We start from the raw sequence: 17185 nt of genomic DNA, 5'->3' as shown, positions 1-17185 counted from the left end.
AAAAAAGATAAACTATGTAATCTGGCTGAGAGTTTACTTCTTTCTCTATAAAAACGTACATACAGAAAATCACCATTAAGATGGGATTTCAAGTTAGGGTTAATATCAACTAGAAATCACAGGAATTAAACAAACACATTCCAGTTCTTTGCCTTCCAAATTACCAAGGGTTAAATTTTAACCACTCTGTATTTCCCTGTTCACAAAAGTTATCTTATTCATGGCAAAATATTTTAAAGTATTTGATGTATAAAATATATAATAATCCCACCATCCAGAGGTGACCACTATCACCAATTGTCTTGATCCTCCCAGACACATGTTGAGACACACACACATATACACACACACGTTTAGACATACACAGCTATGGAGGACCTAGGGGAGGAACTCCACCAGCTTGCTCTTTTCAATTCACACATCACAAGTCTCTTTTCATGTCCAAGAGGGCAAGGGCATCCTTTAGGAACATGTAGTCCCCTGACCATCATTCATTTAACCCTGCAGAAAAATCTACCCTGGGTCCACTTGTTTTCAAGACAAACAGCTGGTACATGTATCCTTGAGCACATCTTAGGTTAACCCTTGGATAACTTCATCAACCTGGAACTTCGGAGCCAAAGGACTTTCAGGCTTTTGATACTATCACAAACAGTGAAGGGTCTGCAATTTTACCCTTCTTGCAGGCTAATAAGGTAAGCCTGCCACTGTTTCATGGAGGCTATGAGAAGGCACGACACTCCTAGTCACAGACTAGGACAATTTACTACTCTTAACGACAGCAGTGTCATCTGGGGGCCATCTCCCTGAGCCCCAGTTCCCAGCCGGCTCTCAGACGAAGAGGATCAGGTGACCCTGCACAAAGGGAGCCATGTTATGGGGGGACCTGAGTTCAGGGGACTGTTACCATGAGCACAAAGCAGGCCTGCTCCTTGCTCCAGAGAAAGACACGTCTTTCCTTGAAAAGACAGGAACAAAAGGCAGTCAGTGCCCTCCTCCCCAAGCATGCACAGACATGAGAGAACTGTGGAAGACTGTTTCCCATCTCCAAGGTAGTCCTCCAGTAGAATAAATACCTGACCAGGATTTTTACTTTGGCCAATATTAAGATAGGTTAGAATTCACAACTGCCTTAATTTTATTAAATATATTTTATACACTTAGTAATCATCTGTCTTATTTTTGTATTACCTTCTCACATTTTTTTTGCCCTTCTTTTTACAGGAGTGCTCATCTGTATATACAGAACACACCGAATACATTAACTTTACTAAATACATTACTCTGAACTTGTTTATACTGTTTTGGGGTATTTGTGTATGATAAAATTATTCTTTTCCTTTATGGCTTAAAAAGGCGTAACACCAAGAACAGTAGAGTAAAACCAAAACAACTTGGTGTGCATTTTTTCCCCGTTCTCTATGATGTCCTTAATCATGAAACTTCCAACGTTAGCTGAACATGCTGTCACCTAATAAAACACTATATTCGCCAGCCTGCTTTGCAGTGAGGTACAGCCATGTGACTAGTGAGTAATTAATGAGACGTTTATGAAGTGCTGTTTGAGAACTCTGGGATGTCTCCTCAAACAGTGGGCACGGGCCCGTTCAGCCTCACTGCAATCCACTTCCTGGATGTGGACCACGGCAAGCACAGAGCCCCAGAACTGCACGAAGTCTGAAGAAGCCTGGGCACCAGGCTGCCTGGGGAGGCCAACACCAGATCTGAAATGCTTTGGGGAATTTTTTGACGTTAGTGAGAAATACACTTGTACTATTTGGTGACTTTTCTGTTTCGAAGGTGAGCCTAAAGCTAGTACACTATTATTCAAACATTTTCTTTGAGTACATGTAAAATCTGGTATTAACTAATCTCAGATCAATACTGGCAGAAGGTTCAAGGAAGGGGTCTAACTTCTGCCCCAGTGATTAAGCATTCCTAAGTACTAATATGTCTGAGATATTATCATATTAATTCATGCATGTCACAAGTTCATTTACTTTATGGGCTGGGACTGATCATTAATGTTCCTCCAAAGACACCTCTCTCTCTCCCTGAATCTCTCTGTTCAGAAGACATGAAAATGGAAGGAACGATTACCATTTTTAAATAATAACCCACTTTTGCTTCAATATTTCAATGAATACAGCTCAGGAACCAAAGTTTGAAATATCTAAATCTACAAGTCATACCCTCTGTCAGTTCCAGAAGGCACTCAAGCTAAAGTGTAACACCTATTAGAAGTCTTATTATTCAACTGCTTTACAATAAAATGGTTTATATTTCCAGAGATCATCTAAAGATTAAAACCTACAAAACCTTTTCTCACTCTAAAATATACTACAAACACAATATGTTATTGTGTAGTAAGAGTAAAGAGAAGTATTACCTAGAATATTGAAAGAGTAAGTTACAGAGGAAAAAAAATCAATGGAATTAATTTTCCCACTACAGAGTCTTACAAATTAATGAAGAGGCCATGAACTAACTGACGGGCACTGGGTGCCTCAGTTTCCCTCTCAGCTACTCACCCTCAGAATGACCCCCACAGCCACCTCCATCCGGCCCCCACCCACACACTGTCCTGTAACGACTTGTCAGCTCTCTCTCAGACCTAACCGAGGCTCTTACTGGCCTTGCACTGGGCAGTGAGCACACAGGACACGGCGCTAAGCACGACCCACGTGAATCGGTCTCCCTGAACCTGGAGGCGGGGGCTCAGTACTCAGAACAGAGCAGTTATCAATAGGAGAACCACTTCTTAACATTTCTTTAGCTTTGGTTCCTTTGGCTAAATATATCTGTCTACAATTGAAGAATCTGGGCAAAGCGATGTTTCTACTCTTCTTCTATCTTTTCTCTAAGTTTCAAATTATTTCAAAGAGCAAAAGAGAGAGAAAGCACAAAAAGAAAAATCAAATTTAGCTTAGTGGGGAAGAGCACTAAGTGTCCCAGAAAGTGTCTGTACATGTCCACATACTCTGTCATCCCATTATATTAGGGAAAAGAAAGGGTAATGCTTTGTATACTGAGTTCATAAGACACTGCTGTTAAGACCTAATGTAAATGACCTAAGCCAGTGAAATATCACTTTTCATGACCTCTTGGGGAAAAGGGGGAAAGTATTAAGGCAAATAACTGAGAAAAAACATTAAGAAGAAAAAAAAAAATCTTAAACCACCAAGTTCGAAGACTACAGAATGACTTCATGGCTTACACGCTTCACCCATGGGTCAACATTCTAAGGTTGGAAAACAGAACTCACCGGCCTCCACCTCACAGCACACCCCAATCTGTCCTGACAACACGGAGTTCTCCAGATGTGCTTCATGCAAGGTTACCTCTTCCATAAAGTCTCAACACCCCAACCCATCCTCAAGACACACACCCAACCAGAGAGGCCCCGGTGCGGGTTCTCAGAGCAGCCCCTGAGCCTCTCTCCCAGCAGGTCTTCTACCTTTCCCTCACTGGAATGTGCCCTCGTCTTCTCTCCCCCATTTTCTTTCTCTCCCACAGACTGCAAGTTCTGTGAGCACAAGAACCAAGCTTCTCAATCATCCGCTTCTTTGATACCTAACACAGCACCTAAATCCAGGGAGCTCTGCAGTATCTTCTGAATAATGGTCAAATTTAACTGATGCTAATTAACTTAAGATAATCCCAGTACTTCTTTCAAAGCACTAACATATACTGCGCATTTCAAGATTCCTACCCACACCCTATAAAACAGGTACGACATCCCAACACTCAAAGGGCAGACATCTATCTGGAGAACACAGCTCACCAGAAGTCACTGTCCAAAGATTCTTGCAAGCTCAGGCATTTTGGTTTCTGCTTTTTTAACTACACTCATACTTCAAAGAGGAGATGTATTAACTTTTCACCAACATTAAAAAGATGCTCATTTTAAATACGGAAGGGAAAAACAAAAACTAGCAAACTTTTGGACTCTTTAAAAAGATGAACAAATACCTCTTCAGTTTCAGGATCAACCTGGGAATCAGTAATCTCATCTAATTCCTCTTCAGCAACACAGTCTTCCTGCTCTTTCATCCCTTGTTGCCCACAAGCCTGCAAGTATTCTTCATCCTAACAGCCATTAAACAGAAAATAAGTTTTTCTCACATTGCTTTAGGGCTTTTAAGCACTTTTCATCTTCATGACTCATGCTTAGCTATGTTAGCAAACTGTACTATGCCAATGACCATCTGAGCAGAAAAGCACTCAGCACAAAACCAGAATGGGACCTCCCCTAGGCGTCAATGAGAGCAAAGCGCGGTATGCCAGCCTGGTCGGTACGGGGAGTGGCATGGACCTCAACCTCCAGGGACCCCGCGACACACAGCTCTTCCCAAAATCAACAGGAGACGTAATCTTAAAAAAGAAAATGTGCGTGTGCTTGCACAGAGCAGCTCAGCACAGCAATGGGGCTGGAATCACGCCCAACCTGAACTATTTTTACAGCAATAGAAGACAACAAAAGTATGGGCAATTCAATTCAACACAGGCGCTGCGTTAAAATTGCACGTTAGAACTAGTTTCTCCATCAGCCACGCCTTTGAGTTAGAAGGACGATCTCAGGTTTGCATGGAATGTAAGGAGCACAGCAGCAGGCAGGCAGCTCTTAAAAACACAGGGAAGGAAGCCGGCAAACTGCAAGGAAAGGAGGGCTCCAACAGGCATTACTACGTGTAACGGCTCCCCTCCAGGGGAGCTCAACTTAGCCGCGCCCCTGGCCACCAGCTACAGTGAACCATCGACAGTTACAAGGCGGGGGCCCAGCAGCCCCGCCGCAGAGAACTGCAGCAGCACACGGGGTGGGGAGCACCCGAGGCCCCCGACGGTCTCTCAAGGCCGCCCCTACACGCTGCATTTTACTCCCCAAGGAGCTGCTACCGTCCCACCTCAAAGGGCAGCCAGCATTACCCACGACGACGCAGAGAGCAGGACTGCTCAGATTTCAAAGGCCGTAAGAAGCAAGCAAGCAAACAGACAAGGGAGCACAGTCCACCCCACGGAATTCTCACCGGGAAACAAAAATCCGCTACCTGTTACACAAATTCCCAATCTAAAGCTGTTTTTACAGAACGCTGCTTTACAAAATCTCAATCTATGCTAACTTTAAAGGCACTAAATCTAGTTATGCTCAGCAGCACCTGACAATGTTCTAATATCCTGCTGAATAATAAAGAATCTACATCTCTTCCTAATACAAGAACACAAGTTTTTATATCAAATCTCAATTCACCTTCTCAAGATCAGGACAGCAAGTCAAAAAAAAAAAAAAAACTACTTTTGAGTATGACAGGAAAGAACACTACAGTTTACTATCAACTTTTCAGGTAAGTGTCCCTTCTAGTTGTAACATTCTGCAATATTATAATTCTACTCCCAGTTACAGAATCCCTCCATCTGGCCTGCGTGAGCTCAGATAGAACACACTCGGGATCAGCAGACAGCTCAATTCCAGCCCCAGTGTATGAGCCAACACAGCCTAACCAGGACACGAACCACAGTTAAATACACCATTTAATAAACTAAAATACCTCGGGGACATTCAGGGACGCAACCGACTCACATGTCCCTTAGTCTAATAATGACTAACTAACCAACCCGTGCCCCAGTGGCGGCCTAAGAACACAGGAAGAGGCCCTCACCACAGAGCTGAGAAGGCATTTCACAGCTGGAGTGCGTTCTTCCCTCCCCATGCAAAGAGGAGGCAGTGCCCGAGTCTACTGTGACAACTATCAAGAAGAAACAGGAAATCTTAAACCGGGAAGAAAAGAAAGAGCATGCACATAAACCTAGATATACTGAGGGGGGCTGACACTGCTCCAGAAAGATACTGACCTTCACCTCACCTTTAAACTTTATAACTCTCTATAAAAATATTTAGAGACATTCAGAATTCTTAAGTAAACTTCCAGAATTTTTTAATTCTGAAAAGATTAATTTTAACGTAGATAAGTATTGTGACTGTATTGAATTTGCACATTTTTTTCAATACCTAAATCTTAGGCACAAGATGTCAGATGGTTTAAGTTGGATTTTATACAATGAGGAGCTTAAATGTAACTCCAAGTTTGGAAAACAAGAGAGAGAAATTCCTCACTTACTAGAAATCCTCTTTACAACAAACTCTGCGAGAACACCCGAGAGAGGGGCGTCTTCTGTGACCGTGTGCAGGCACCACCAAGCGCTTCCCACACAGCGACTGTTCCCCTAAATTCTAAGCCCTCAGAAGGCAGGGGCCACGCTTCATGTTTCAGCGATTCTCCTGTCCCCACTGCTTCCACACTGGTAAGGATCTGTTGAAATGCTGAACTTACAAGGGATACTGACCAATCACCTCAACTTAGGGATGAGTAGTAGAGGTAACACAACACTAACCAGCAGATACTTGGGCACAGTTTTAAAAGATTTTGGCCTAATTTTTAAGGACCATTTTAAACTAGCGTCTCACTTTAACACAGTACATGAACACACTATAAACACGAGTCCACACTACTGTAGGGTTTATTACCAAAACAGACCATTACAGAGTTGTCGAAAGAACAAGGACTCACAATGCCTCTTATACGACTCTGTTTACCAAAACTACACACATCTTTTCGTGATTACGTCTACTAAAGAGAAAGCACTCAAAAAGAATCAAATCTTAAAAATAACTACTGAGATATGGAAACACAACCATGTCTGGGACTAAATATTCTAAGGCTCCATATAAACAATCTCTTTCAAAACTACACACACACACACACACATATTTTCCTCAAATGAAAAGTCATTTACTCTGAATGAAAACATAAAGGCAGAATTCGCGCCCTAAATCTGCTGAACCACACCCCATCCCAGCAGCCCCCAAGACAGCACCACAGGAGCCCAGCATGCTGAAAACCCTAAGATCCTACTGCATCTGCGGAAATCTCACCCTTCCAACAGAATTTCACTAAGTGCTTATTTCATAAACAAATCTCTCCCAATAAGGAATCATTAAGACAGATGATCTTTCACTAATACCTTTTTCTTTTTGACTGTTCAACCTTAAAAAAAAAAAAAAAAAAAAAACCCCTACCTACCAAAACCACCTTTCTGAAATAAAAATCAGCACAATCTCTGCTTCCTGATTACAGATAACAAATTGTGTGTGACATTTCCTAAACTAACCTCCAATCTCTTTATTCATGTTTAGACAGTTCTCAGTTACAAAAAAGGATGAATGAGCAGGACATCAATCACTCTGGAATATTAGCACCTTAAAGATGTCTTTAGCAGGTCAATAATCTTTTCACCTTAGAAGGACTTTATCAGATCTTGTCTAAAGCCTGGATAAAAGCTCTGCATTAAGTACTTCTAACAATTGACAGTGTATCTCCACCACACAAAGCTGTTTTCTTCCTTAGGGTGCAATCCTCAAGGTCACAATTCTGTGCAGCCTTCCACAATGACAAAGGAGCATTCGCTCCGGCCAAACAAGCTGTCAACACAAACTTTGTCATAGCTCAGATAAAGAAACTGGCAGACAGTGATAATAAGGTCTAATTTCCCTCCCTCCCAGGGGAGGGAAATAGATTTCAAATCAGTCTAGAAACCCATGCCCAGGCAGCCACGTTATCTCCGGCCACACAAAGGAGAGCGACTCACTGTGAACTCGTCCAAGGGCTCATTGATCTCGATGTCCAGGACCTCGTCGCTGTACAGCGGCTCCTCCTCGGGCCCCTCCACATACTCAATGTGGTCTTCCGGGAGCTCGGCGTCGTGGCCCTCATACGGCCCTTCTTCGGGGTACTCGTGAGCATACAGCTCAGACCCCCCCGACTTGTGATAGACGAGCTCATCCTCGCCCTGCTCATACTCGGACTCCTGCTCTGCAGACTGGTCGTTGGTGTCAGACATCTCAAACGACGTGACCATGTCTGACGTGGCCGTCAGGCTGATAGTGACATCCTGAGCGCTACAGAGGACAGAAACACAGAAAGGCAGGCAGCTGGAGTGGAGCGCAAAGCTAAACCATCACGAGAGTTAGTGGCTATCAGAGGCCAGCAAGAAGCCGGCTCACCAACTGGGGAATGTGCACAGACCACAAGAGTGGCCACACATGAGACGCACGTGCCACACTCAGCCAGCGCCAGACTCCTGCCGCACGGAGCGCCCGCACCATCATCACTCCCGCAACCTGAGCAGGAGAATCAGGCCAACCGTGAGAAACAGGTCTACCCGGCCAAAGTCCAGAACCGAAAACAGACCACTTTTCATTCTATCTTTCAGAATGAAAAGGGCGGTGTCCATTTTCTAAGACATCCAAGTAAAACTAGGAGCAATCCTCTCTAAATTGAAAAATCATGGATTCACTTTCTTACTTGGGAGGATAAGCGCTTTACAATGCTGGGCTGGTTTCTGCCACACAGCATGAATCAGCCGTAGGTCTACATATATCCTCCCCACACTGACAGAACTGTAAGAGCTTTCTTAAATCTATGATGCCAACTAAAAACTCGTATTTTAAAAAATCAAAACATTAAAAGTCAGCGTGTAAATACACTTCAATGTTTATCTAAATCAAGTTTATACTAGCCTCAAATTTTTTAAAAAATAGTTAATTTCTGAGTGAAATAAACAAAGGCAATTTTAAAACTGAAAAAAAAAATATATTCCACCTGTTAAATCACAACAGACCAATGTCAAACAATTAAGGTGCATAATAACAACATTTAAAGGGCAAGGTTTTAGGGCTAACTCTAAGTTTGCACCCATTAAGTATACAATCCTAACAAAAAAACTGAACATTCCACACACACGTGAAGATACTACATGGCTAAAAACTCCTAAAAAGTATACTTCAAGGGCAATGTAATTCAAAAGATCAAAATCTAATAATGATACTAGAGAATAAAATTGGGAAACAAATAACTGGTAGAATTAATAAAACTTACTGTTACCCATAAAAATTTCTTTATGTTAAAATATATCTATTACACATCTACAACTCAATAAATAGCATCTATTTGTTAATTACATTTATACACAAGAAGTGTCTTTATTTTCACAATAAATGTTTCCTCATAAAATTGAAAAGAATTACTTCACTTAACAAGAGTAAATACCTCTTCCTCTTTTTATAACAGAGCTTACTATTACAAGCTCTTAGTCAAGAGAAAGATGTTCTCTAATGCCATGCACTGAATATTTGCATCCCCCCCATCACTGATGTGTGGAGTCCTAACGCCCAGTGTGATGGTGTCTGCAGGTGCAGCCGTTGGGAGATGCCGAGTCCGTGAGGGTGGAAGCTCGTGAATGGGATCAGTGCCCTATGAAAGGGACCCCAGAGGGCTCCCGCCCACCCACCAGCCACATGAGCACACAGTGAGAGGGTCGGGGGCCTCACTGGCACCCAACCAGGCCGCACCTTGACCCTGGACTTCCCAGCCCTCAGAACTGTGAGAAGTATCTGCGGCTCACAAGCCACCAGTGACGATATCGTGTTACGGCAGCCCAAACTGACCACGTCAATTATATCCAGACAGTCTAGCATACAGTCCACAGGAATTTACACAATGACAATTTAGCTAACTGATATGCGTAAGTAAAAAATGTCTAAAATGAACACAATCACAGCAACATCAAACTGGAACCAACATTACTGAGTCAGAGGCCACTGCCCCCATCCAAATAAAGGGATTCTCTAAAAAACAGCAGTACAAACCTATCTGGAACTTCCATAACCTGCACTCAACAGAGTTCACAGGTTATTAAATGCAGGACCAGCAATGATTTTAACCAGTTGATCTATTTATGGTAAAACACATACTGCTTCCACATCAGTTATATTAATATAGTAATTAGTCTATTAATATATTAGAATATAATCATATGGTAAAGATACAGTACATTATCTTTTATATCCTGCTATAATTATAAATCAGTTACTAGAAATTTAAACAAAGAACATTTTTAATGAGATAATATTCAGTACCAGAAATTTTCTTCGTCTTCATTATCACTCTGTAGGAGATCATCATTTAGCTCTTCATCTGACAAATCCGATTGATTCTAATTAAAGCAAGAAATCTAATTAATGCATGTCACTTCCATAAGAAAACTTGTTACAAAAGTGCAAAATTACATTGACTGGATTATTTCTAACCTTGTTATTAAAACATTTGCCATTCACAAAGTTTTCTCAGTTTGATATAGCCAGTAACAGTCAAGGTTCTACATATGGCATACTAGTTAACTCCCCCAGACTAATTTTTAGATGCTCGGTTAAGTAAGCATAGCAGAAGCAAGCGTAAGGATCATATTATAACTCTAACAAAGGAGACAAAAAAGGACAAGTCCTTTCGCAGTATGATATAAACAATTTTTTCTTATCATACCAAAAAAATGGTATCCTTAAGATTTGATTAAATTTAACATAAAAAAAGGAAAAAACAGTGGAATTTTAGAAAAAAGCAGATTTTAGATAACTAGACTGCCCAACTGAAATGGTAAGAGACTAAAATAAATCTCTGGTTTGTCCAGTAGACGGATACATGAAAATAAGCACAACTCGGATTCTCTCTCCTGTTCCTAACAGGTTTGTCTACTCATATTATGAGTTAAGCAGAGGCAGTCTAGCGAATGTGCCAACTGGTCAAATTTCTAAGGTTACAGGTTTTGTTAAGCTAAATACATACCGGTATCTTAGATTTAAGATGGGGAACCACACACTTTCCTACCTTATTAAAATTATTTCTATGGTATATATAAATTACTACTCTTCCACAACATGCACGCAAGGGGGGGAAAAAAAGACTTGATTTTCTCCCTAACGATGAAAGAAATAAACCAGCAATCTTCTCCTGCCATTTTATAGATTATAAACCTAGGCTTCTCAAACATATCTCTATTTACTCTTCATTAAGGTAATTTTGATACAGGCCAAAAAAAATCCACCTTATTTGTAGTTTTTATTAGTTGCCCATGGAATCTGTCATCCACTAAGAGGGATGAGCCAGGCCTGCTATGCATGTGTGCATGCTGAGTCGCTTCAGTCACGTCCAACTCTACAACCCCACAGACTGCAGCCTGTCAGGCACCTCTGTCCATGGGAGTGCCCAGGCAAGAATACTGAAGTGGGTTGCCATGCCCTCCTCCAGGGGATCTTCCCGACCCAAGAACTGAACTCAAGTCTCTTATGTCCCCTGCATTGGCAGGTGGGTTCTTTACCACTAGCACCACCTGGGAAGCCCGGGCCTGCTTTGGGAGAACTCAAATTTAGCTGCCCAGGATCACTAAATAAAAGCACAAGAAATCTTTAAAAAATAACAATTCAATAAAGCCAAATTTCATTCAATAACATGCTGTTTCTTTCAGGTTTTTAGTTAAACTTCTAAATACTGGTCGAAAATAAATTAAATTACACACCAAACAAAAAAGAGTGTATGTTGCAGTAGGCCCTGATGGTAATCAAATCTCACTTTTTTGAGTTCTGAGGATTCAACTTTCTATGCTGGTTCTGAAGTTGATGAGTAATAGACACAGAAGGCACAAAATAATGATCAAAATGACCAAAACACCCACATTACTCGAAAAGCTGGAATGGAGGGCCGCACTAAGTCCTGAGGTCACAACTACTCTGTTGGAATGACCTGGAGTGACGCCTCCTCAGGCAAGAGGGGAACAGCGAGGGTGGACCCTGCTCAGGGTGGTCGGCAGGAAAGCAGGGCGGGAAGAGTGAGAAACTAGCCACCAACGCTTGCGATCATGAGGGCCAGGGGGGCTCCCCGACAGAAACACAGGGCAAACGACATCAGGCTTGTCCAAGAGCAGAAATCCAACCGCGGGTAAAATTGTTTTACTACAGCTAAACATTTTAACATCTAACTGGTACCCCTCACGAAAGCATTTTAAAAACTTACAAAGGAAGACACATGTTTACCTTAGGGAAGTGAAGTCCCAAATACAGGGAGTGCACGGCAAGGCGGTGCAAACTAAGCCAGAGGCAGACAACAGTCCCCGCTTCCTCTACCCCAGGACTGGCCCCGGGCCGGCCCCGCCCCAATCACACCACACACAGGCATCCCAAGGCCGCCCCGAGCTCACAAGCGGGTGGGCTGAGGGGCACGCTCACGGCTTCTTCCCTTGCAGTCATTCTGACCACGCAGGGTTACAGGTAACAGAACGAATTCTTCTTTAGAGTAACAGGGGATGAGAGAGGAAAGGCTGCGGGAAGCCAAAGCCAGGACGGTGCAGGCCTCGGGGGCAGGACAGGAAAGGAGACCAGCTACAGCCGCCAGTGTACTAGAGAAGATGCGGACAGCGGAGTGAGACGGGAAAGGGGCGGGGCCGGCACTCCCGCCAGGACTGGACCTTCATCAACCGGGTTACAAATGAGAGGAAAAGGGAGACCTCATCAGACATGACAATCAGACAGCTGATCTGACCGGTCACCTAAGAGAACAATGAGCTTCAGTGTACCTGCTGACAGTAAGGAGCCATCAGTCTGAAGACTCTAAAACAACTAAGCATACAGCTAGCTGGATATTGAGTGAGGCTAACAAGTGTCTTTAAATTGTTAATAAGTAAAAAAAAAAAAAAAATTAGTATTTCACTTTAATATTTGGCTTTTCATTTCTATTTCTAATATATGCTTCATAATGTTCAAAATATATTGGTAGAGTTACGCTATACATATAAATACATGATACATAAATATACACATTGGAGATAACGGCTTCCAAGTTTTTACTTGATCAAAGAAGTTCATATTTGAGGATAATTTTATCCTTATATCTGAATCCCAAAAAGTAAATTTCAGATTCAGCATTCAAAATATTAACCACCAAATGTTAAGTTCCTTCAAGGCAAGTGGTAGTTTTATTACAACTTTCATACACTCAATACCTGCTAAAATGCCTTGACATGCCAGAAACTAAAACATTTGCTTCAAAGGATTTACTGCCTGAATTACCAAGTTATCAGAGAAATTACGGATATATAGTCAACTCTTAGCATATAAAAAGTAATCAATTCACAAAATTTTAATCTATACCCAACTTTCCAGTAACACATCCCATGCATAAGACGTATTCATTATTTTAAATGCAATTAAATATCACTTAATTTCAGAAAGACCTGTATTGTTACCTTTTTTCCAGAGAGCAAATCCTCTCCAAGTAAGTCATCATCAAGTTCACTGTGGGGGAAAAAAAGAAAGACATGACAATGTTTTACTCCTACTAACCGCTGGAAAATTTGCAGACTCCTGGGGGCATTTACCCAGGACTTTAGGGTTTGGGCGCTTTCACATTAAGCTTGCTATCTTTTCCTTTATCTTTATTAATAATGAAAACACATTTTCAAATATACAGGGAACACCTGATCTCTTGAGTATGGGAGTCTTTGCTGTAACTAGTGGCTCTCACTAGACTTCTTAGTTTTTCACCTCAATAGGAGATTCACTTCTGTGGACTTGTTCATTAATGAGCAAAAGAAGAAACCATATGTAATATCTATGCTTTCTCTTATCTTCAAAACATATGATAAAACAGGAAAAGACAGATGCCCCAATATCATTAACTAGGAAAATTAAAACCAAAACCACTGGGAGACCATTTAGCACTCATCAATTGTAAAAACTTAAAAAATGAAAAATCAATGCTTATGAGAACATTCAAGTATATCACAAAAACTAAAGGAATTATTTTTGTATAACAATAAAGTCATGTCAGCTGTCTGCAATTTCTGGTCAGCATGCTTATGTTTTGAAATGATCAAAAGCAGGTTTTCTCATAATTAAAATAGAAACCCTTAGCAGATGAGAAACCTGGAGACATTTCCCACTGCTTCCTTCTTTTTTTATTTTTGAACTGATGGAAGATAGCTACCACTAAATTATGTCCTTTTTTCCTTACTTTTGCATTTATTCTTATTAAGTTATGTCTTTTTAAAGCAAATGTCTAAGGACTAACATCTAGAAGAAGCAAACACAATTATGATTCTAGGTACAAATGCCAATGGAGACTCAACTGTACCAATGTTATCACAATTGTTACTTTTTTCATAAGGGTTCTGGTTACAAATTTCTATAGGTTCTATAGGTTTTGAGCACTATTTTACCCAAAACCCACGTTTACGTCTAGTGTGCTACTCTGCAGAATGACAGAATATCCTGGAATGCACATAGGAAGTTACAACAGAAATTCAATGTACTATCTTTTAGAACTAGAAACAAATTATTTCATTCCTGCACTGAATATCTCTTTAATTATTTTAAGTTACCCTACATAAATCCTATACCATCATTTTATAGATAAAGAAAATAGGGACAACAGATTAAATGATTTGCCCAAGGTCACAAAGCAGAGACAAATCCAGGACAAGAACTTAGCTCAGGGAAAAAACCTTTCATGGACCTGCATAAATACAAGTTATCAGAGAACAATGTATAACTTCTTTTCAACATTTTCAATCCTCAAATCATCTAATCATCTTTCAGATACAATTTCTGTATCTTCATTGCTACATTCATTCTCCAATGGTGAGGAAAGAAACACTTGCTAGTCACAATATTTACAATAACTGCTTTTGAGAATTTGATTCTAGATGATCCAAAAAATATAAGCACGTCCTTGAGGACAAGCACCCCTCTGGAGCATCACTCTAAATAACTGAAAATAGAAGGTAATGTCATTTGCCCAGGGGATCCTAACTGGGAAGAACTCTTAAAAACCATAGTATGAACAGGTGCTGGTCATCACAAAGGCAAAAATCCAGAAAGTGTTGGTGCCTCTTGCTGACAAATAGATGGAAATAAGCAATCAGTGACTTTGATGACTATTTTTCCTAAACAAGAGTATTTTTTTAAAGATAAATGAAAATTTTATCAGCTGTAAATGAAGAGTGTACAGAGATGAATAGCTGCTTCCATGACTAACAAAGGTAGTAAGACAGCGTCAAATAAGAGGGCGAGAGGAGAGATTAGCCGCACAAACAACAATATGCATCAGTTGCAGCTCAAGCAACCACTAACATCCATTCCATGTACTACACGGTAAGAATCACTCCAGGTGTTGCACACACTCGCTCTTGTGCTGACATTCTGAAACAGAGCGGGACCATGTGGCCCTTTCCCCCACCATGCCTTCTGCTCGTGGAAAGGTTTAGTCAAAGAGTAAGTTTAATCAGAGAAGTGAAAAATGCTCAAACAAAGGAAAACAGTCAAAGGAGACTAAATAATAACAATGTAGTCACTAAGCATAGTCAAGGACCTTTTAGTTCTTTCTCAAGTGAAGTGAGGTCACTCAGTCAAGGCTCTTCGTGACCCCATGGACTGTAGCCTGCCAGGCTCCTCCATCCATGGGATTTTCCAGGCAAGAATACTGGAGTGGGTTGCCAATTCCTTCTCCAGAGGAATCATCCCAACCCAGGGATTGAACCCAGATCTCCTGCATTGCAGGCATACTCTTTACGGTCTGAGCCACCGCGGAATCTTTCTCAAGGGTTATAGTTAATATTCTGAGCCATATCTTGTAATGGTTCTGTCTTATAGATACTAAAAGTCCAGGTGAAGAAGTTAACTACACGATGACCAGACTGTACCCAGGACTTAAGCTGCCATAATTCTGAGAACTGACCGCAAAGAAATGGGAATGAAAGATTGAGGGCAGGAGGAGAAGGGGATGACAGAGGATGAGATGGTTGGATGGCATCACCGACTCAATGGACACAAGTTTGGGTGGACTCCGGGAGTTGGTGACGGACAGGGAGGCCTGGCGTGCTGCGGTTCATGGCGTTGCAAAGAGTCGGACACAACTGAGTTGACTGAACTGAACTGAGACCCCAGAACTGAAGATTAAGTGTACCTAAAACAAGCAAGATGATGCTACTCAGACCACTGATGACCAACTGAAGATGACTGTTACAGATGACTGTGCTGTTTCTGCATGTAACCCCCCTCACCACCACTCTGTCTATAAATGCTTTCCTTTGCTTCTTCTTAGGCAGGGGGTGGAGTCGGCCTTTGGACAGATGTCTGCCACCCTCCCCACTGCAGCTGCCAACACCTAAAATAAAGCAAACTTGCCTTTCCACCAGCCTGGCTTGTTTACTGACTTCTGAGTGGCGAGCAGTCTGACCCCCAACACATACATCTCCGTAACCAGAACATAACCCCATCAAGCACACATCATTCTCCACTTTTTACACGTGAAAACAAGAAGATTCAAGATGTTAGATAACTGGCCCAAGATAAGAAACCAGGTGAGATGAGACAGTCTAGCACCAGAGGCCAAATGCTACCTACTGCACACACACCACACAAAAATTAAATGTACTTCTCCACTGTTATCATAAAGCAGGATCCTTATAAAGAGGCACACAAAAGGGAAGAAATTTGTAAAATATGAAAACTACCAAAATGACATTAATGGTCACCAGAATCAACGAATTAACGGGAGTGAGTGGCCCAAATCGCCTCTGTCCCAAGGGGTGAGCAGTAATGCTCACAGACAATAGAGGTACTCAGAAATGACAGGAGTACCAAAAGGATGAGGAGGCGTTCTGCGTCCCACTGCACGGCACCTGAGAGGCTTCACCAGCCACCACTCGTTGAGGAAGACAATCAGATCTTTGGGAGCAGGTATATGCTTACAAACTGACAGAATTACATGGGAAACTTCTCAGGAAACAGGTATTTTGCAGGCAGTCATGGCTCAGATGGTAAAAATCTGCCTGCAGGGCAGGAGACCAGGGCTTGAACCCTGGGTTGGTACTCCTGCCTGGAGAATCCCATGGACAGAGAAGCCTGGTGGACTATACAGTCCATGGAGTGGCAAAGAGTCAGGCATGACCGAGCAGCTAACACTTTCACTTTTTTTCACCTGGCTGCAGCCTTTCAAAATCAGAAACGTAAGTGACAACAGACACCGCACCTGAGCAGTCTCCACGTGCCTCCCCACTTACAGGCCACCCTCGGCGGCCCCTCCCCACCAGCTCCAGGCCCTAGAAGGGCTCCCAGCTCTGGCCCTTCTTCTGGATAGGCCTGGCCCATGGATGTCTCAACAGAACGTCACAAGGCGGAGACGACAGCCGCTCCCTCCCACCTGCACTGCTCCAGCACCACCCACTCTCGCCACAGCGGCTCCGGCTGGATCCTGGGACATCACGTCTCCAGGAGACCGGCTGCTACACTCGGAACACCTCA

The 17185-nt window shown here is 42.1% G+C and overlaps 1 protein-coding gene across 2 annotated transcripts in view; it reads right to left on the bottom strand.

The window, feature by feature from the left end:
- Positions 1–17185, bottom strand: part of RBM33 (RNA binding motif protein 33) — a 109390-nt gene that overhangs the window by 77336 nt on the left and 14869 nt on the right. The window contains exons 3-6 of one of the 2 annotated variants that reach the window (XM_065939565.1): positions 13129–13177; positions 9974–10050; positions 7645–7954; positions 3973–4089 (exon numbers count right to left, since the gene is read on the bottom strand). In XM_065939565.1, the coding sequence (XP_065795637.1) occupies positions 3973–4089; positions 7645–7954; positions 9974–10050; positions 13129–13177 (553 nt within the window). The remainder of the gene's footprint in view (positions 1–3972; positions 4090–7644; positions 7955–9973; positions 10051–13128; positions 13178–17185) is intronic. The other variant, XM_065939566.1, reaches the window with a different exon arrangement.

Source organism: Muntiacus reevesi, chromosome 6 (assembly GCF_963930625.1).
Source record: "Muntiacus reevesi chromosome 6, mMunRee1.1, whole genome shotgun sequence".
NCBI classification, from domain to species: domain Eukaryota; kingdom Metazoa; phylum Chordata; class Mammalia; order Artiodactyla; family Cervidae; genus Muntiacus; species Muntiacus reevesi.
Note: the sequence above shows the minus strand (reverse complement) of the source record. Positions and strands in the feature narration are given on the sequence as shown.